The sequence below is a fragment of the Capronia epimyces genome (genome assembly GCF_000585565.1).
Source record: "Capronia epimyces CBS 606.96 chromosome Unknown aczIQ-supercont1.1, whole genome shotgun sequence".
Classification (NCBI taxonomy): Eukaryota; Fungi; Ascomycota; class Eurotiomycetes; order Chaetothyriales; family Herpotrichiellaceae; genus Capronia; species Capronia epimyces.
In genome coordinates, this window is record NW_006912904.1 from 264,630 (window position 1) to 277,738 (window position 13,109).

Consider the following 13,109-nt stretch of genomic DNA (forward strand, 5'->3'; position numbering starts at 1 on the left):
ATGTGGTAAACATAACTTGAATCGTCTAGGGCTCTCGAGCTGTCTAACTTAGGCATTCCCAGCCTTGTTCTTTAACCAGAAGGCTGATATAAGCACACCTATATATATAGTCTGGCCTCCCCATATCCCTTTGATAGAGAACATGGAATATTGAATTCAACCTTTAACACGAGCGAGTTGCCAAAATTGCTGGACTGACTGGACATGAACTGGGTCATTTTTCGACCTTCCTTTCTCGACCTTTCATAGAATGACTGGTCGGGCGACCATGCCAGTTGCGCGAAAGCAAAGAAGCAACCCCTCCCTCACAAAGGAGCAACCCCCTTCCAGTGTCAAACAATGCTTCATTTCTCCAGCGGAGTTTGGTGCTGCGCTATCTCATACACCTGGCGGTCGAATAGATCATTAGGAAACAGGGCGTCGAGGTTATTGGTGACACTACAATTGAAGAAGGAGCTGAAGTCGGGCATGGAGGCAAAGTCACTCAAGTAAGCGTCGTTCAGAGTGAAGCCTGGGCCAAGGGGGCTGCCGATGTTGGCGGTGGCGGTGGTGGCACCACTCTCTTCGACGTGGTCCAATCGCATCGTATGGCCATTGGTATGGGGATGGGGACTCCCCGTCCCTGGGTCGGGACTCTGCCATCGAGAGGCACGGGGAAGTTTGCGCAGAGGGAAAAAGTCCTTCTGGGCCAGAATCTTGAACAGGGAGCAAGCCCATGAAGACGCCGGGCTCAGGTGCTGTTCCATTTCTTCGAGGATCATGATGCCCAGGTCGTATTTGTTGGTGGCGATCCGATCGACTCGGCCTTCCTCGCGCGCTTCTTTGATCAGTTCCGCATACGTGACCATCGCTCCGAAGATGGGCGTATTCCTAGGTGAGAAATTTCAGTCAAGAGAACCTTAGTCTGCTCTCGGACAAAGGACAGAATGTTAGTCCGCCCTCAACAGTCAAGACAGACCTTAGTCTCCTCAACAGTCAAGACACAATCTTAGTCTGCCATCGGCAGTCAAGGACAAGACACAACAGACAAGAAACAAGAAACAAGAGCACAGCTCGACGGACATACACATAAGTGGGCGAGTATCTCAGACAGTCCAGCTCCAGCAGCTCCTCGTAGATACCGAGTGTCCTGGCCGCGGCCCGCGTCGTCTCAGCCTTGACCTCGCACAGGCTCTGAGAGACGTCGGGCTCGCACGCCTGACGCTTGGCGAAATGTTTTCGCAGATATCGACACGCGATGGATAAGGTCCTCTCCGTGCTCAACTGCAGGAACATGATCCAACGTTGCTCGGCGCGGTCTGGACCATCAGCGTGGTGGGCTCCTGTACCGAAGTGTTGCGAGAGATAGTTCGACAGCTCGGTTCGAAGCGCGTTGATCTCACTTTGACATGCACGCAGCGCTTTGATGGCCGCTTCATCACCCAGGGCATGATCGAGGCCGATGGCGATTGTCCGGTCCACTGGCCATGCGACACGGCGGTTAGTTCATCGGACCCTAAAACAACAAAAACATGTTCAGACCACACCCTCTTCGAGTTTCCCCTCTTCAGGGGAGTGGGATGATTAGATTAAACACAAAAAGGAATGCCAAATGCCAAATCTGTCACTTACGCAAAGCCGCCTGGCGAGCAGTCTTGATGGCATAGAAGACGTGTGTATCCGAGTGTTTGGTGAGGTCCAGGGCCTGGTCGTCTCGAATGCCAGAGGAGACGGAAATGCCAGGAGATGGATCTTGTCGCTCGTAAAAGTCGGCCTCGGTCAGCTCCTCGACATCAATATCCCTGCTGTTGATCGTGATTGGCCGGCCCATGGCGGCCGAGATATTGCAATCCCTACTCTGGTCTGACTTAGATCGGCAATAGTGGACGCTTGATGGAATCACTCACATAGACAGTCCAGAAGATCCTTCTCCATAGCGATCTTTCCCGGGGTCCGAGGCGGGCAGCTGCAGGAACCGCTTTATGAAGGCCCATGGTAAGAGCCAAATTGGCGCAACACGAGATCCAGTACTTGGCTCCTTTTTCCTCGCTGAAGTCGGACCACCAAGAACTGATAAACAGAAGGGTTTGGATGATCTTGAGTTGGTGGTATTCGCAGTTGAGTGCGTACAGTGCAGTGGCACGATCGTAGAAATACTCTTGTGACTGGCGAACTGAGTCGAACCCAGCCATGGCCAACGATTCTTTCGGAACATACTGAGATGCGGCAAAGAAAATTGCATGCAGCAACATGGGCGACGTGATCTGCCTGTCACATAATTGTTCGTACATTTTGCCCAACTCGTACCGGTCGATGGCGGGGAAGGTCGGCAGCACATGCGTTCCAAAGGCGGAAAGGAAGTCGCCCGCGATGGGTGTGTCGGGAAAGGACAAGACATTCTTGAGTCGGGTGAGGTAGAACACATCCACGGGCGAGATGTGAGCGAAGACAGTGTCGCCGCAGGTCGCGGGTTGGAGTGTCTTCAGCTCCCAGCGAGCAGACGGACAGGGAGTAAATGGAAACACCTCGTGCGTAAACGCAACGCCCGTTGAGTCTTGAATCTCCGACCCACGCCGACGGCTACGCCGGTTGAAGTGTCGATGGCCGGTCATGTGCGGGAGAAAGGAATGGTGTAATGTGTCCCCCGAGTACACAAAGCACCTGGAGGGCGGAACTTCTGTCACGGTGGCGCTGTCCCCGCGTGGCACGGAAGGCTGTGGTTTCTCTGAGGTTTCGGAGTCGACCACATGCTGTCGCGAAGCGTACCCGACCGCTACTAGAGGACTGCTCCATACATCTTGGTTGTCGAACCCGCTGACCGTGGCAGTAGCACAGCCAGTTGAAGACTTGCCTCCAGAACATACCGAGTGGGCGGTAGGAGGATCTGCCAGGTGGAATAACTGGTGAGGAGGACCATTGTGGGTTTGCTGGGTGGCATTGAGATTGTGGTTGTCCACGCCATTCACATCAATGTTGAGTGACGGTTGCGAGCCTGGGTTCAGATCCAAGACCCCAACTGGAGGCTCCGAGTCTTGAAGGCGGTGAACAGCAGAGTGGCTTTGTGCCTGGGTGGCCCGGTCTCGCTCATGGCCAGCCTCCGGAGCATTCAGTTTCTGGCGTTTGCGATATTGCCTTTTGCCAGGTTCCCAATTGTCAGCTTTCTCATTGCTGGTGTTCTGGTATGGGCATATTGGCATCACCCACCTTCGCCGCTCGGGGACAAGTTCACACGCAACATCAATCAAATCACAATAGGAGCATCGGTCTCCGCTTCCAGGGACCACGTCGCAGCGAACCTTGCGGGCATGGCAACGCATGCAAGCTCTTGCTGCCCGACTTGCACGAGGAGCCGATCGATTTGAATTGTTCTTCTCCACTGATTCCATGGCGAGCACCTGGGCCGCTGTACGGTCGGAAGCGGCTCTCGTCTGGGACAGTTTCAGTGGGAAAAAGGAGGTGTGGGTGACTTGGGCCGACCGAAAGAGAGAAAACCGGCTGAATCCAAGTTACAGTACGGAGTATGCGGCAAAATCTATAGCTGCGGTCGATGAAATTTCGGCCCGAGGAACATCACACCTGTCACTATCAGCATGGGGGAACTCTCGTTTCTGGAGCTTAGGACTTAGACCTAAGGGCTTAGGGGCCTAAGGCGCAGGCAATGTTAGTTCTAGGCACGAATCCGGGGAGTATGTAACAGTCTGGGGAGTGTGGAGGAGGCTTAGGGCTAAGGGGCGGAGGAGGCCCACTCGGGCTTCACGCCGCAGAAGAGCTAGGTTTAGGAGGTTTATGTGACAGCACAAAACTTGTACAGTAGTAATTACATACAATTATTGTTGCCTCGAATGGGCTTGGACCATTTGGGGTGGACACTGGACAGTACATACCTCCCACGGGGAAGGCTAGGAGGACACAAGCCATGGTCCATTACTGGACGCTGAATCGACCTGAGAAATTACAGTATAGATCTCTTCTGTTATCACAGCGCCAGTATAGTCCATCCAAGTTCAGGATATGAGGCGGAAGAGAAATTTTGACCTCGTGGTCAGAACAATGTCAAATCAATCATGTACTGTAGATGCTCGCTGCTTGTCTCCAGGACAACCTCCTATCGTGCTCGCACGATGGTCACGACATGCGGCTTCTGTTCTGTCCAAAATACACACAACTATCTTCATTCGGTCACTGATGGGCCCGTCAATCTATGACTGGTGTTGAGGACGATTTCCTGCCACTTCTTGAGGAAGTCGCCCTCCTTGTAGTCATCGTGGTCCACGTCCAAATATCCCAGCGGAGCCCACATGCGAGGCACAATGGCCAGTGATCGCCCTAGATTCTGGCCGTTAGTAAATCCAAGGATGGGTGCATACTCGCTTTCTCTCGCACAGTAAGAGTTAAGGAGTGGCGAGGAGAATAAGAGAACTGCACCTGACAACATCGACTCTTCAGCAATGTGGGATTTAACGACGTACCGTAGACAGTGGTGTCAACACAGATCCTTATGAGAGCTCGGGCAGCGTCGTCTATGGATGCAAAGACGGCTCCTTTGCTTGTGATGCGTTCTGCAACTGCATCACTGATGATGTCTGTCTTGATATACCTGCATCAGGGAAGCTTCGTTAACATGACAACGACTGGCCGGAATGAATCAAAGGGGGAAAAACTCGTACCAAGGCGCAATGTAGTTGACTCGGGTTCCGTGCTGCCAACAAGTTCTCCGGAGGCACCTCATGGTTCCACGAAGTCCAAACTTGGATGCATTATACTGTGGCGATCCAGGTTGGTCGACATATCCAGCAAGGCTGCCTTGGAGGACTAACGTTGAGTCGCTCTTTTCGCCCAAGGTCGTCGCAGCATGGTACTGCTTCCGGAAGTAGAACAGCGCCAATTTAATGGTATACATGACTCCGATCAGATTAATGTTCAAGATCTTAAGATCCGGTTTCTCTGGGACTGATGCCGATGCTGATGAGGGTAATGAGCCTCAGCCTTGACATTCTAACAGCGGTCAATCTCGGTACATATCACCTACCGGGATCTTCCACAAAGACTGGGTCTTGACCACTGATGCCTGCATTTGCCACGACAATGTCGATGCGTCCCGAGGGAGACTTGTTGATGGTCTCCGTAAACATCTTGACTTGATCGTCCCACGAGGTGACATCGCAATGCGACACCCAAACCTGTCTGCTCAAAGGTCGAGCATAGCATCATGAGTTAGGAGGCTTTCCCTAGATACATGAAAGCTTGAGTGCAAGGCCATGTCCCTTGTTTCGCTTTGCCGTCGGGAACATGGCCTGGTGGAGGGAATTGGTCTCACTCACCCAGGGTATGAAGACGCAAGCTGTTCAGCACGTTGCTTATCCAGGTCACCAATCATCACATAGGCACTGTGACAAGCTTGTCAGCGGACCGTGCGGTATTGAGCATGGCAAGCGTGAGGACGAAAGTCAGAAGGGAGCGAGTCGAAAGTGGATGAGGATTTGGCCTCTCCAAGGAACAACCTCCCTCGAGGAAGACTGTGGTCCGCTTCGACAGCCCATCCTACGTACCCTGCGTCCGCGAGAGCTTTGGTATAGACTGCCCCGATCCCGTTGGCCCCTACAGAGATGAAATAACATGAGCAGCCACTCACTCAGTCCCATGGACTGCGCAGATTGAAGAGCATACCTCCCGTGATAACTGCCGTCTTGCCTTTGACCTTGGAAGGGTCGGACTCGATGCTGCAGTCGATGGCGTCTGGGAAGAGATGAGGGTGAGCCATCGTGGCAAGAGAGAGCTGGTGACTGCTAACTGTCCCACACGTGCGTGCTATCGAAGGATGAAGATTGCCACGCAGAGTGACCTGCAACAAATACTCTTTCTTAGCTAGAGATGTCGGCAGGGTATGAACAAGCAGTAGGAAGTGCCAGTGTACAAGATATGGATAGTCCTCTAACAAACGAGTCGTACTTCTTCTGCTTACATTGATTGTAATGAACCCCGCAACCTCGGTCCTCTGGGTTCTGGCGCTTTAGTCCTAAAGCTGGCCCAAATGGAGGCGGATGGCAGGGAGTTGTTCGGCTCCGGAGTGATGTGACGCTAGCGGTGGTAGAGGGCAGTCTTCAGCCGTGCTCTGGATCCCCCAATGATTCATCAAAGTCTCGGTTTAGGCGCGTGATATGTTTGTTGGCTGGCTGGCTGAACCAGTATCAGCCCTTTATATCGAGTAACACCTCAGCCGACGACGTTGTTAGAGACTCTGATCTACGCATGTTTCAAACGCTTTTGTTCATACTGCTTAAATAATGGTTCACGCATAAGTGGCCAATGCTACAATCACTATGGAACTTGAATGATGGTCGGGATTTGCTAGAGTAGATTTTGGGTAAAGTCGACTATACTTTGCCAACCACTTGCAGTGACCTCGACGGACGATGCATCAAACAGTGTGAACCCATGCGGGGCACCAGGTACGAAGCGTAAGACTGCTTGGTTGCCAGCTCGCAACCACCGAAAGTGCATCAGGACCGTGTCGTCGACCAAGGCGTCCTCGGTACCGACAAGGAATAGAGCTGGACAGAGCCCGGCCAAGTCGTTGTAGGCGGGCGACACTGCTCTGTCCTTGCGGTCCTCTAATGATAAGCCTGGGAGGTAGGCGGCAAAAAACCGCTCGGAATCTTCCAAGCTGAGAACTGGGGTAGAGTTTGGGGCGAGCTTTAATGAAGGGAGAATCGATAAATCATAGCAGCCATAGCTCAAGAGGGCTCCCTTGATGCCGTTTGCCTTCCCCTGTTCCTTGAGGTGAAGCAATGCCAGCACGGATAGCGTGGCTCCTGCAGACTGAAGGACATATCAGCCATTATCGCCGAAGCAAGGAGATAGAAGGCGACGAGAAGGTAGGGTTGGTATCTTACCTCGCCGCCGATGAACCACAGATCGGCGTTTAGCTATGAACGTAAATCAGTCGATCAGCAAGTCGTCCCAGGGATAAAGAAGGTCTCAGGTGCACTCTTACTGTCGCTTGAGCGTTCACTGTTAGCCAATCGACCACATCCTCACAATCTTCACGTGCGGCGGGATAGATATGCTCGGGGGCCAGTCGATATTCCACAGAGAGGAGCAGTAGGCCAGTCTGGTCTGCAATGTGGCTCAAGAGACGATCCTGGCTGAGCAGCAAAGGATTAGTCGATGGTGACCGCGGCAGGGGAACGGTGGAACGGTGTTGATCTAAACGGACCCTTGGGCTGTGCCTAAAACCCATCCACCTCCATGGATGTGAAGGAATATGCCCTGAGGCCGGACAGATGCATTGGATGGCTTGATGAGGCGGCAATTGATCCTTCTGCCGGCCTCACGTGACGGCACCTCGACGTTGGTCGCACTGGCATTGAGCGTGTATGGAGGAAAGACCGTCTGGCCCTTCGCCCGCATCTCGCGGTAGACCTGGGCGCCGACCTGGGAGTTGTTAGGCCTGCCCCTGGATCATGACACGAAGAAGCTGAATGCAGCCCAAGATCTCCTAGTCACCCTACCTTCCACCATTTCTCGTCTTTCTCGGCTGCCGAGATTACGTCGCGGTTCAGCTGTGCGGTTTGGGCGCTCGTGCTGGCAGGGTCAAAGGCTTTCAAATCATAGACACAATCCGAGGGGATCATGCCCTTCAGCGGTGCTGCCATCGTATCGACCAGTCCCGGTGGTATGGGATTGGGATTGGCTTCCGCGTGCGTGCTGAGCTCTGTAAGTCCACAGCAAGGAGGATCGTGAATGAGCCTTGATCTAACGACTCGACTTGTAGCAGAAGATGGGTGCATGCTGCTGATAGGGACAGTTTCGCCGAATTGTCCAAGTGGAGACTCGAGAGATGGGGTTCCACCCTTCAGCATCAGCACTCAATTGATCCATCATTTTTAACTAGATGTCGGTCGGCTGTTGCTCATCCTCGCCGAACGGCTGCGGCCCGGATGAAACTTACCCCAGAAAACCCCAAGTTCCCGGTTGAATATCTTTCGGCCAGCTCTTCGGATGAATTCATCACGTGAGGTGTTGTACCACCCACCCCCCTTGGTGCCCTGGCACTGTGCACCCGCCTGACATTACCATGGCTATGTAAGACAACATTGGAGAAGAGTGAAGGGAGAAGAAGACTGACCTTTTGTCTGTGTATAGAGCTTGTCTCTTAGCCAAGTCTCAGCTGGTCACCGCGATTGCCTGCCTCGCGCACCTTTTAGAAAATCGGGTATCATTTTGAATAGATATTTGTTACTTGTTACCGCAATGGCTCCTGGTCTCCTCAAGGACGAGCTTCGAGCGGAGCATGCCGACGACGTGCTGGAAACTGTTGCTGAGTATGCGAAACAGGTCCCCAAGGCAGATGAGACAGGCTACGTGATCCCCGACACATATCTTGGAGCCCGGCGGCCCATCAAAGTCCTGGTGATCGGGTTTGGTGCAGCAGCCATCAACATTGTCCATGCAATCGGTCAACGCAAAGACAACAACGTGGTCATTCAATGCTACGAAAAAAATGACGAGGTCGGGGGCACGTGGTATGAGAACAAGTACGTATTGACCCCGTCGCCCACTGTCCGTGGGTATTCTTCTCATCGGCAACGATTGACGTGCGATCATGGTCAGGTATCCCGGCTGTGCGTGTGATATTGTAAGTCTCGATAGCCATGATGACTCTTGAATCAAGGATCTGACCACCGTGCAAAAAGCCAGCCGTGAACTATATGTTCTCGTGGCACTCCAAGCCTGACTGGACTAGTTAGTAAGTCGTGCCCTTTGTTGGTCTTCTTTTCTTTGCACGAGAGACACACGCTGACGACCGGGGGTGATGCAGTTACGCCACGTCCCAAGAGATCTTGGGATACTTCAAAGACATAGTGGAGAAGCATGGCATGCAACAGTATGTCAAACTGAGACACGCTGTCTCCGGTGCCTGGTGGAACGGGGAGACTGGCAAATGGAGAATCAAAATCGTTCCTGATGGCAACCAAGATGCGGCTTTTTATGACGAGGGCGAGGTTCTCATCAATGCCACCGGTGTTCTCAAGTACGTTCACTCCAGCTGGTTGTATATGAACTGTGGCATTTTTGTCGTCGCGCCGGGGGGACAAACAAGGCTGACCCACGAGTTTAGCAACTGGAAATGGCCTGCTGTTCCTGGAGTGGAGAAGTTCCAAAACAAAGTGCACAGTGCCGCGTGGGACGACAGCGTGGATCTGGATGATAAGGTGGTCGGTATCATTGGCAATGGCTCCAGCGCTGTCCAAATCATTCCCGCCATCTTTCCTCGTGAGTATCAGCCCACCCTCGAAGAAGGATATTTTGTGACCTACCAACCAACCATACTGAATTGAACGCATTGACCAGGGATCAAAAAGATAATATCTTACCAACGGTCGTCGACTTGGATCACCGCCGGCTTTGCGCAAAAGTACGCTGGCGAGAATGGGGCCAACTTCAACTGTAAGGAAGACCCGGAAGACGCACGCCTCTCAGAGTCATCAAGGCTGACACGCACGGGGAATAGACACCGAAGACCAAAAGAAAGAGTTTGCCGCAGATCCAGCAAAGTATCTGGAATATCGCAAATTGGTCGAGGAAGAGCTCAACCAAAGATTCAAGTTTGTGAGTCCACCGTTTTGTCAGCCAGAGATTGTCCACGAGCGACCGTCTCGATCTGTCTCTCTACTCTCCCACACACCGAACCAGCTGACTCTTTCGGTTCAATTAGATCATCAATGGCTCGGCAGAGCAGGCAGAAGCACTGGCGGTGAGTTATGATAGCCAGGAGACGCGCTTGGCCTTCCGATTGAAAGTCTGCTGTGTTATCATGACTGACATGATCTCCAGTATGCCCGGCTTGAAATGGGACGGAAACTACAAGGACGCGAAGACCTGATCTCGAAGATGGTCCCAACCAATTACGCAGTGGGCTGTAGGGTAAGTCCGCGGATGAATCAAAAGGAGAATGAATGCATTCTCTCTGTATGCACGAGGAGTTCCGATACTGACTTCGGCTACTTGCGGCAGCGTCCCACGCCGGGCAATGGCTATCTAGAATGCCTGACCAACCAAGAGAAATGTGAAGTCACATTCGCTCCTATCAAGGAGATCACGGAAGAAGGGATCGTGACCACCGACGGCGTCCTACGCAAGGTTGACGTGCTCGTTTGTGCCACGGGCTTCGACGTCTCCTTCAGGCCTCGATATCCCATTGTCGGCCAAGGTAGCATCGACTTGAGGGACGCCTGGAAAGAACAGCCCTACACCTATCTCAGCGCTACTGTGCCAGACTTTCCCAACTACTTTAGTATGGCCTTTCCTCGTACACCTGACACCTGGGCCACTTACTGATCATCCGTGCCTTTTGTCTAGTGATCAATGGCCCATTCGGTCCCTATGGGCACGGCTCTATCTTGCCCGTCATCGAGATCATTACACGGTACCTGGAGAGATTTGTGGAAAAATTGCAGACGGAGAATGTCAAGTCTTTCGCCCCTAAGATGGACGCGGTGGAAGACTTCCGCCGACACCGAGAGCTCTTTCTCAAACGCACAGCATGGAGCTCGCCTTGCCGGTCCTGGTTCAAGGGTGGCAAGGTCGATGGGCCGATCATGATGTGGCCAGGGAGTCGACTTCACTTTTTCGAAGCAATGGCAAAACCACGTTATGAGGTATACGAAGAAGCCATCTCCATCTCCTTTCTCTCCTTCCCCTTCCGCTTCCTTTCCTTCTTCGTCATGACTAGGAACCTCCACTGACTTGATCCGATAGGACTACAACTGGGAATACAGAGACACCAACCGATTTTCGTACTTTGGCAACGGCTTCTCGCAGAGGGAGGTGGACGGCAGCGACATTTCTTGGTACATCAACGGAGTGTAGGACCTAGGATCTGAGGCACAATGAAGGGGTGAAAGGATCTCTGTTGAGGCCTCAGAGGGCCCTGGAGTCTTCGAGGTCAACGCTATGACAATAGGGATGGATGGAGTGACTACTACTGCCAACAAAGAGGATCTGGCAATACTCGTATCCTCGTATCTGACGAGTATCGTCACGGTAGTTCGCTTATTACAATGGTTCAAGTTGATAACGCACCATGCCAAGCCGCCATTATCGCAATGCTGTCCAGGACGATCACGTGCAACTATCACGTGCCATGATCTTCCCCTGAAACCAAGGCTAGGCCGGAAACAGGTCTAGTGCACCGGGAGAGCGTCATGGCAACCTTCCGCTGCATAAAATCGCGTATTACTCTTCTTTATTATTAGCAGTTGCCGCCCAAGTGCCTCCCATTTCCGGACCATCCGAACCATGAGACAGTTCCATTCATCAGCAATCCCACAGCCGCAGTTTGTTGTCTGCAACTCTCCTCGACTGGATCCTTCTATCTTGTCCTCCTCTATCCATCAGTTCATCCATCCATCCATCTCTCCATCTCCATCTCCATCTCCCTGACACTCCTCTGATCCTCACCTATTGCAATACGGCCACGCCACCATGTACCTGACTTCCGCGCTGGTCGCCAGTGCTCTGGCCTTGCGCGCCTCAGCATTCCTTGTACCCCTCGAGGTCTCAAACGCGGCAGAACAGGCCAAATCCGAACTCGCCGCCCTCCTCACCAAGACAGGTCGTACTGTTGACCTCGACTGCCCTGGATGTCCTTTCTTCGGCATTGAGGACACCACAAAACTTCAATACAATGTTGAGACCAAAATAGTAAGCACGTGCCCACATCTCCGGGGCGACACCATGCTGATGCCTCTCTCTTGCTAGCATCTCGAGTTCAACGTTGGCTCCAACCAAGATCTGACCATCAATGGGCGCCCCATCATACCGACCAACCCGGACACTCCATCCCTTGTTGCAGCTCCTCAAATAAGAGCGGAAGATGGAGAACAAACCGCCCCGATCCCCCTCGACTTCGCGTATGAGAAACTACCACCGGTGACGTCGGCCGAGGAACCCGACAAAACCATTCTGCCCTTCAGACTCACCATTGTAGGTCTGAACATGCATCCGGTCACCGTTGACAGCCTGGCCATCGACATACTGCAAACCCCGGATCATACTTCTGTTGTCCGCATCACCAATATCCCGTTCGAAGACACTCCGGGTGCTACCACATGTGACACATCTTCAAACTGGTCCCTTTGCCGTCTGCGGGCCATTGTTGCTGCGCGCATTCAATCCATCGTGGATGCTGCAAGGGCACACGCTCATGGTGCCAAGGGTTGGGTCAGCGGCAAAGGTTGCAAGGGCAAGAAGTTCGGAAAGGAAGGCGTACATCATAAACATGGACACGGGCACCACATGGGAGGCCATCACCACCGTCACCACCGCCTCCACCGCCTTGGACGCATGATGCACAAGACTCTTCGTTTCTTCGTCATTCCTGCCCTACTTGGCGTCATTGGCGGCCTGATGGCCAGTGCTATCGGTATGCTCGTGGGCCAGTCGATCTCCTACCTCTGGATCAGATTCCACCGCAACGGTCACCGCCGTCACGCGGACGTTCAGGTGGTTGAGATTGTCGTTGATGAGGACGAGAAGGACGCATTACTGATTGACGGTGAACTCCCTCCCCCGCCACAGTACGAGGATGTGGAAGCCAATGCCGAAGGAGTCAAAAGTGACGAGAAGCATTGAGAAACAAACCCTCAACAGATTCTGGAAGACATGGCTCAGAAAACCACTAGAGAAAGAAGACCGACAGACGGAGGTCAAGCACAACACATTTATGAGATACCCTAAGCATTGCAGGTGTTATTACGCGGGCGGTTGAAGAGTTGGGAACGAAGGTACCTCGGCGACAAGGTGGAATACCTTTCGGGTTTGACGCTACTGGCGCACAACCTCGATTTACGATGGAAGCCTCTCACGATTTTGCCACCGAAGCGGAGCTGTTATCATTGAATATTGTTTTGGATTGTATCGACGAACCTGACTCGCCATATCTACCACCGAGTCTCGGAGACCTTGCCAGCCTTTCTTCCGTGAGTGCCCAGTTCCAGCTGGGGCTCCGGGTAAAGTTGCCAAAGGGGCAAGCGGTCGTGGTAAACGAGGTCTTGATAACAAGGAGTTCGGGGACGTTGATGTAGTGTACAACAGAAACAAGGGCAATGCTATGAAACAATCAACCA

At 52.8% G+C, this 13,109-nt stretch overlaps 5 protein-coding genes across 5 annotated transcripts; 2 read left to right on the top strand and 3 right to left on the bottom strand.

Annotated features, from left to right (window-relative positions):
- Positions 1-344: 344 nt before the first annotated feature.
- Positions 345-3,365, bottom strand: A1O3_00103 (uncharacterized protein; the record flags this gene model as incomplete). Its single annotated transcript, XM_007730255.1, has 4 exons — positions 345-870; positions 1,067-1,460; positions 1,612-1,837; positions 1,887-3,365. The coding sequence occupies 4 exons, from the start codon at positions 3,363-3,365 to the stop codon at positions 345-347; spliced, it is 2,625 nt and encodes an 874-aa protein (XP_007728445.1).
- A 785-nt stretch (positions 3,366-4,150) lies between these two features.
- A1O3_00104 (uncharacterized protein) lies at positions 4,151-5,740 on the bottom strand (the record flags this gene model as incomplete). Its single annotated transcript, XM_007730256.1, has 7 exons — positions 4,151-4,305; positions 4,449-4,576; positions 4,647-4,941; positions 5,009-5,163; positions 5,301-5,366; positions 5,529-5,577; positions 5,647-5,740. 7 exons carry the CDS (start codon positions 5,738-5,740, stop codon positions 4,151-4,153), a joined length of 942 nt encoding a protein of 313 aa, XP_007728446.1.
- A 587-nt stretch (positions 5,741-6,327) lies between these two features.
- Positions 6,328-7,634, bottom strand: A1O3_00105 (uncharacterized protein; the record flags this gene model as incomplete). Its single annotated transcript, XM_007730257.1, has 5 exons — positions 6,328-6,798; positions 6,873-6,905; positions 6,974-7,124; positions 7,196-7,413; positions 7,491-7,634. The coding sequence occupies 5 exons, from the start codon at positions 7,632-7,634 to the stop codon at positions 6,328-6,330; spliced, it is 1,017 nt and encodes a 338-aa protein (XP_007728447.1).
- A 598-nt stretch (positions 7,635-8,232) lies between these two features.
- Positions 8,233-10,851, top strand: A1O3_00106 (uncharacterized protein; the record flags this gene model as incomplete). The annotated part of the gene is made up of 12 exons (XM_007730258.1): positions 8,233-8,516; positions 8,593-8,617; positions 8,676-8,728; positions 8,801-9,013; positions 9,101-9,255; positions 9,334-9,429; positions 9,494-9,591; positions 9,698-9,736; positions 9,817-9,906; positions 9,997-10,276; positions 10,342-10,640; positions 10,741-10,851. 12 exons carry the CDS (start codon positions 8,233-8,235, stop codon positions 10,849-10,851), a joined length of 1,743 nt encoding a protein of 580 aa, XP_007728448.1.
- A 615-nt stretch (positions 10,852-11,466) lies between these two features.
- Positions 11,467-12,615, top strand: A1O3_00107 (uncharacterized protein; the record flags this gene model as incomplete). The annotated part of the gene is made up of 2 exons (XM_007730259.1): positions 11,467-11,685; positions 11,743-12,615. The coding sequence occupies 2 exons, from the start codon at positions 11,467-11,469 to the stop codon at positions 12,613-12,615; spliced, it is 1,092 nt and encodes a 363-aa protein (XP_007728449.1).
- Between the last annotated feature and the right edge of the window lie 494 nt (positions 12,616-13,109).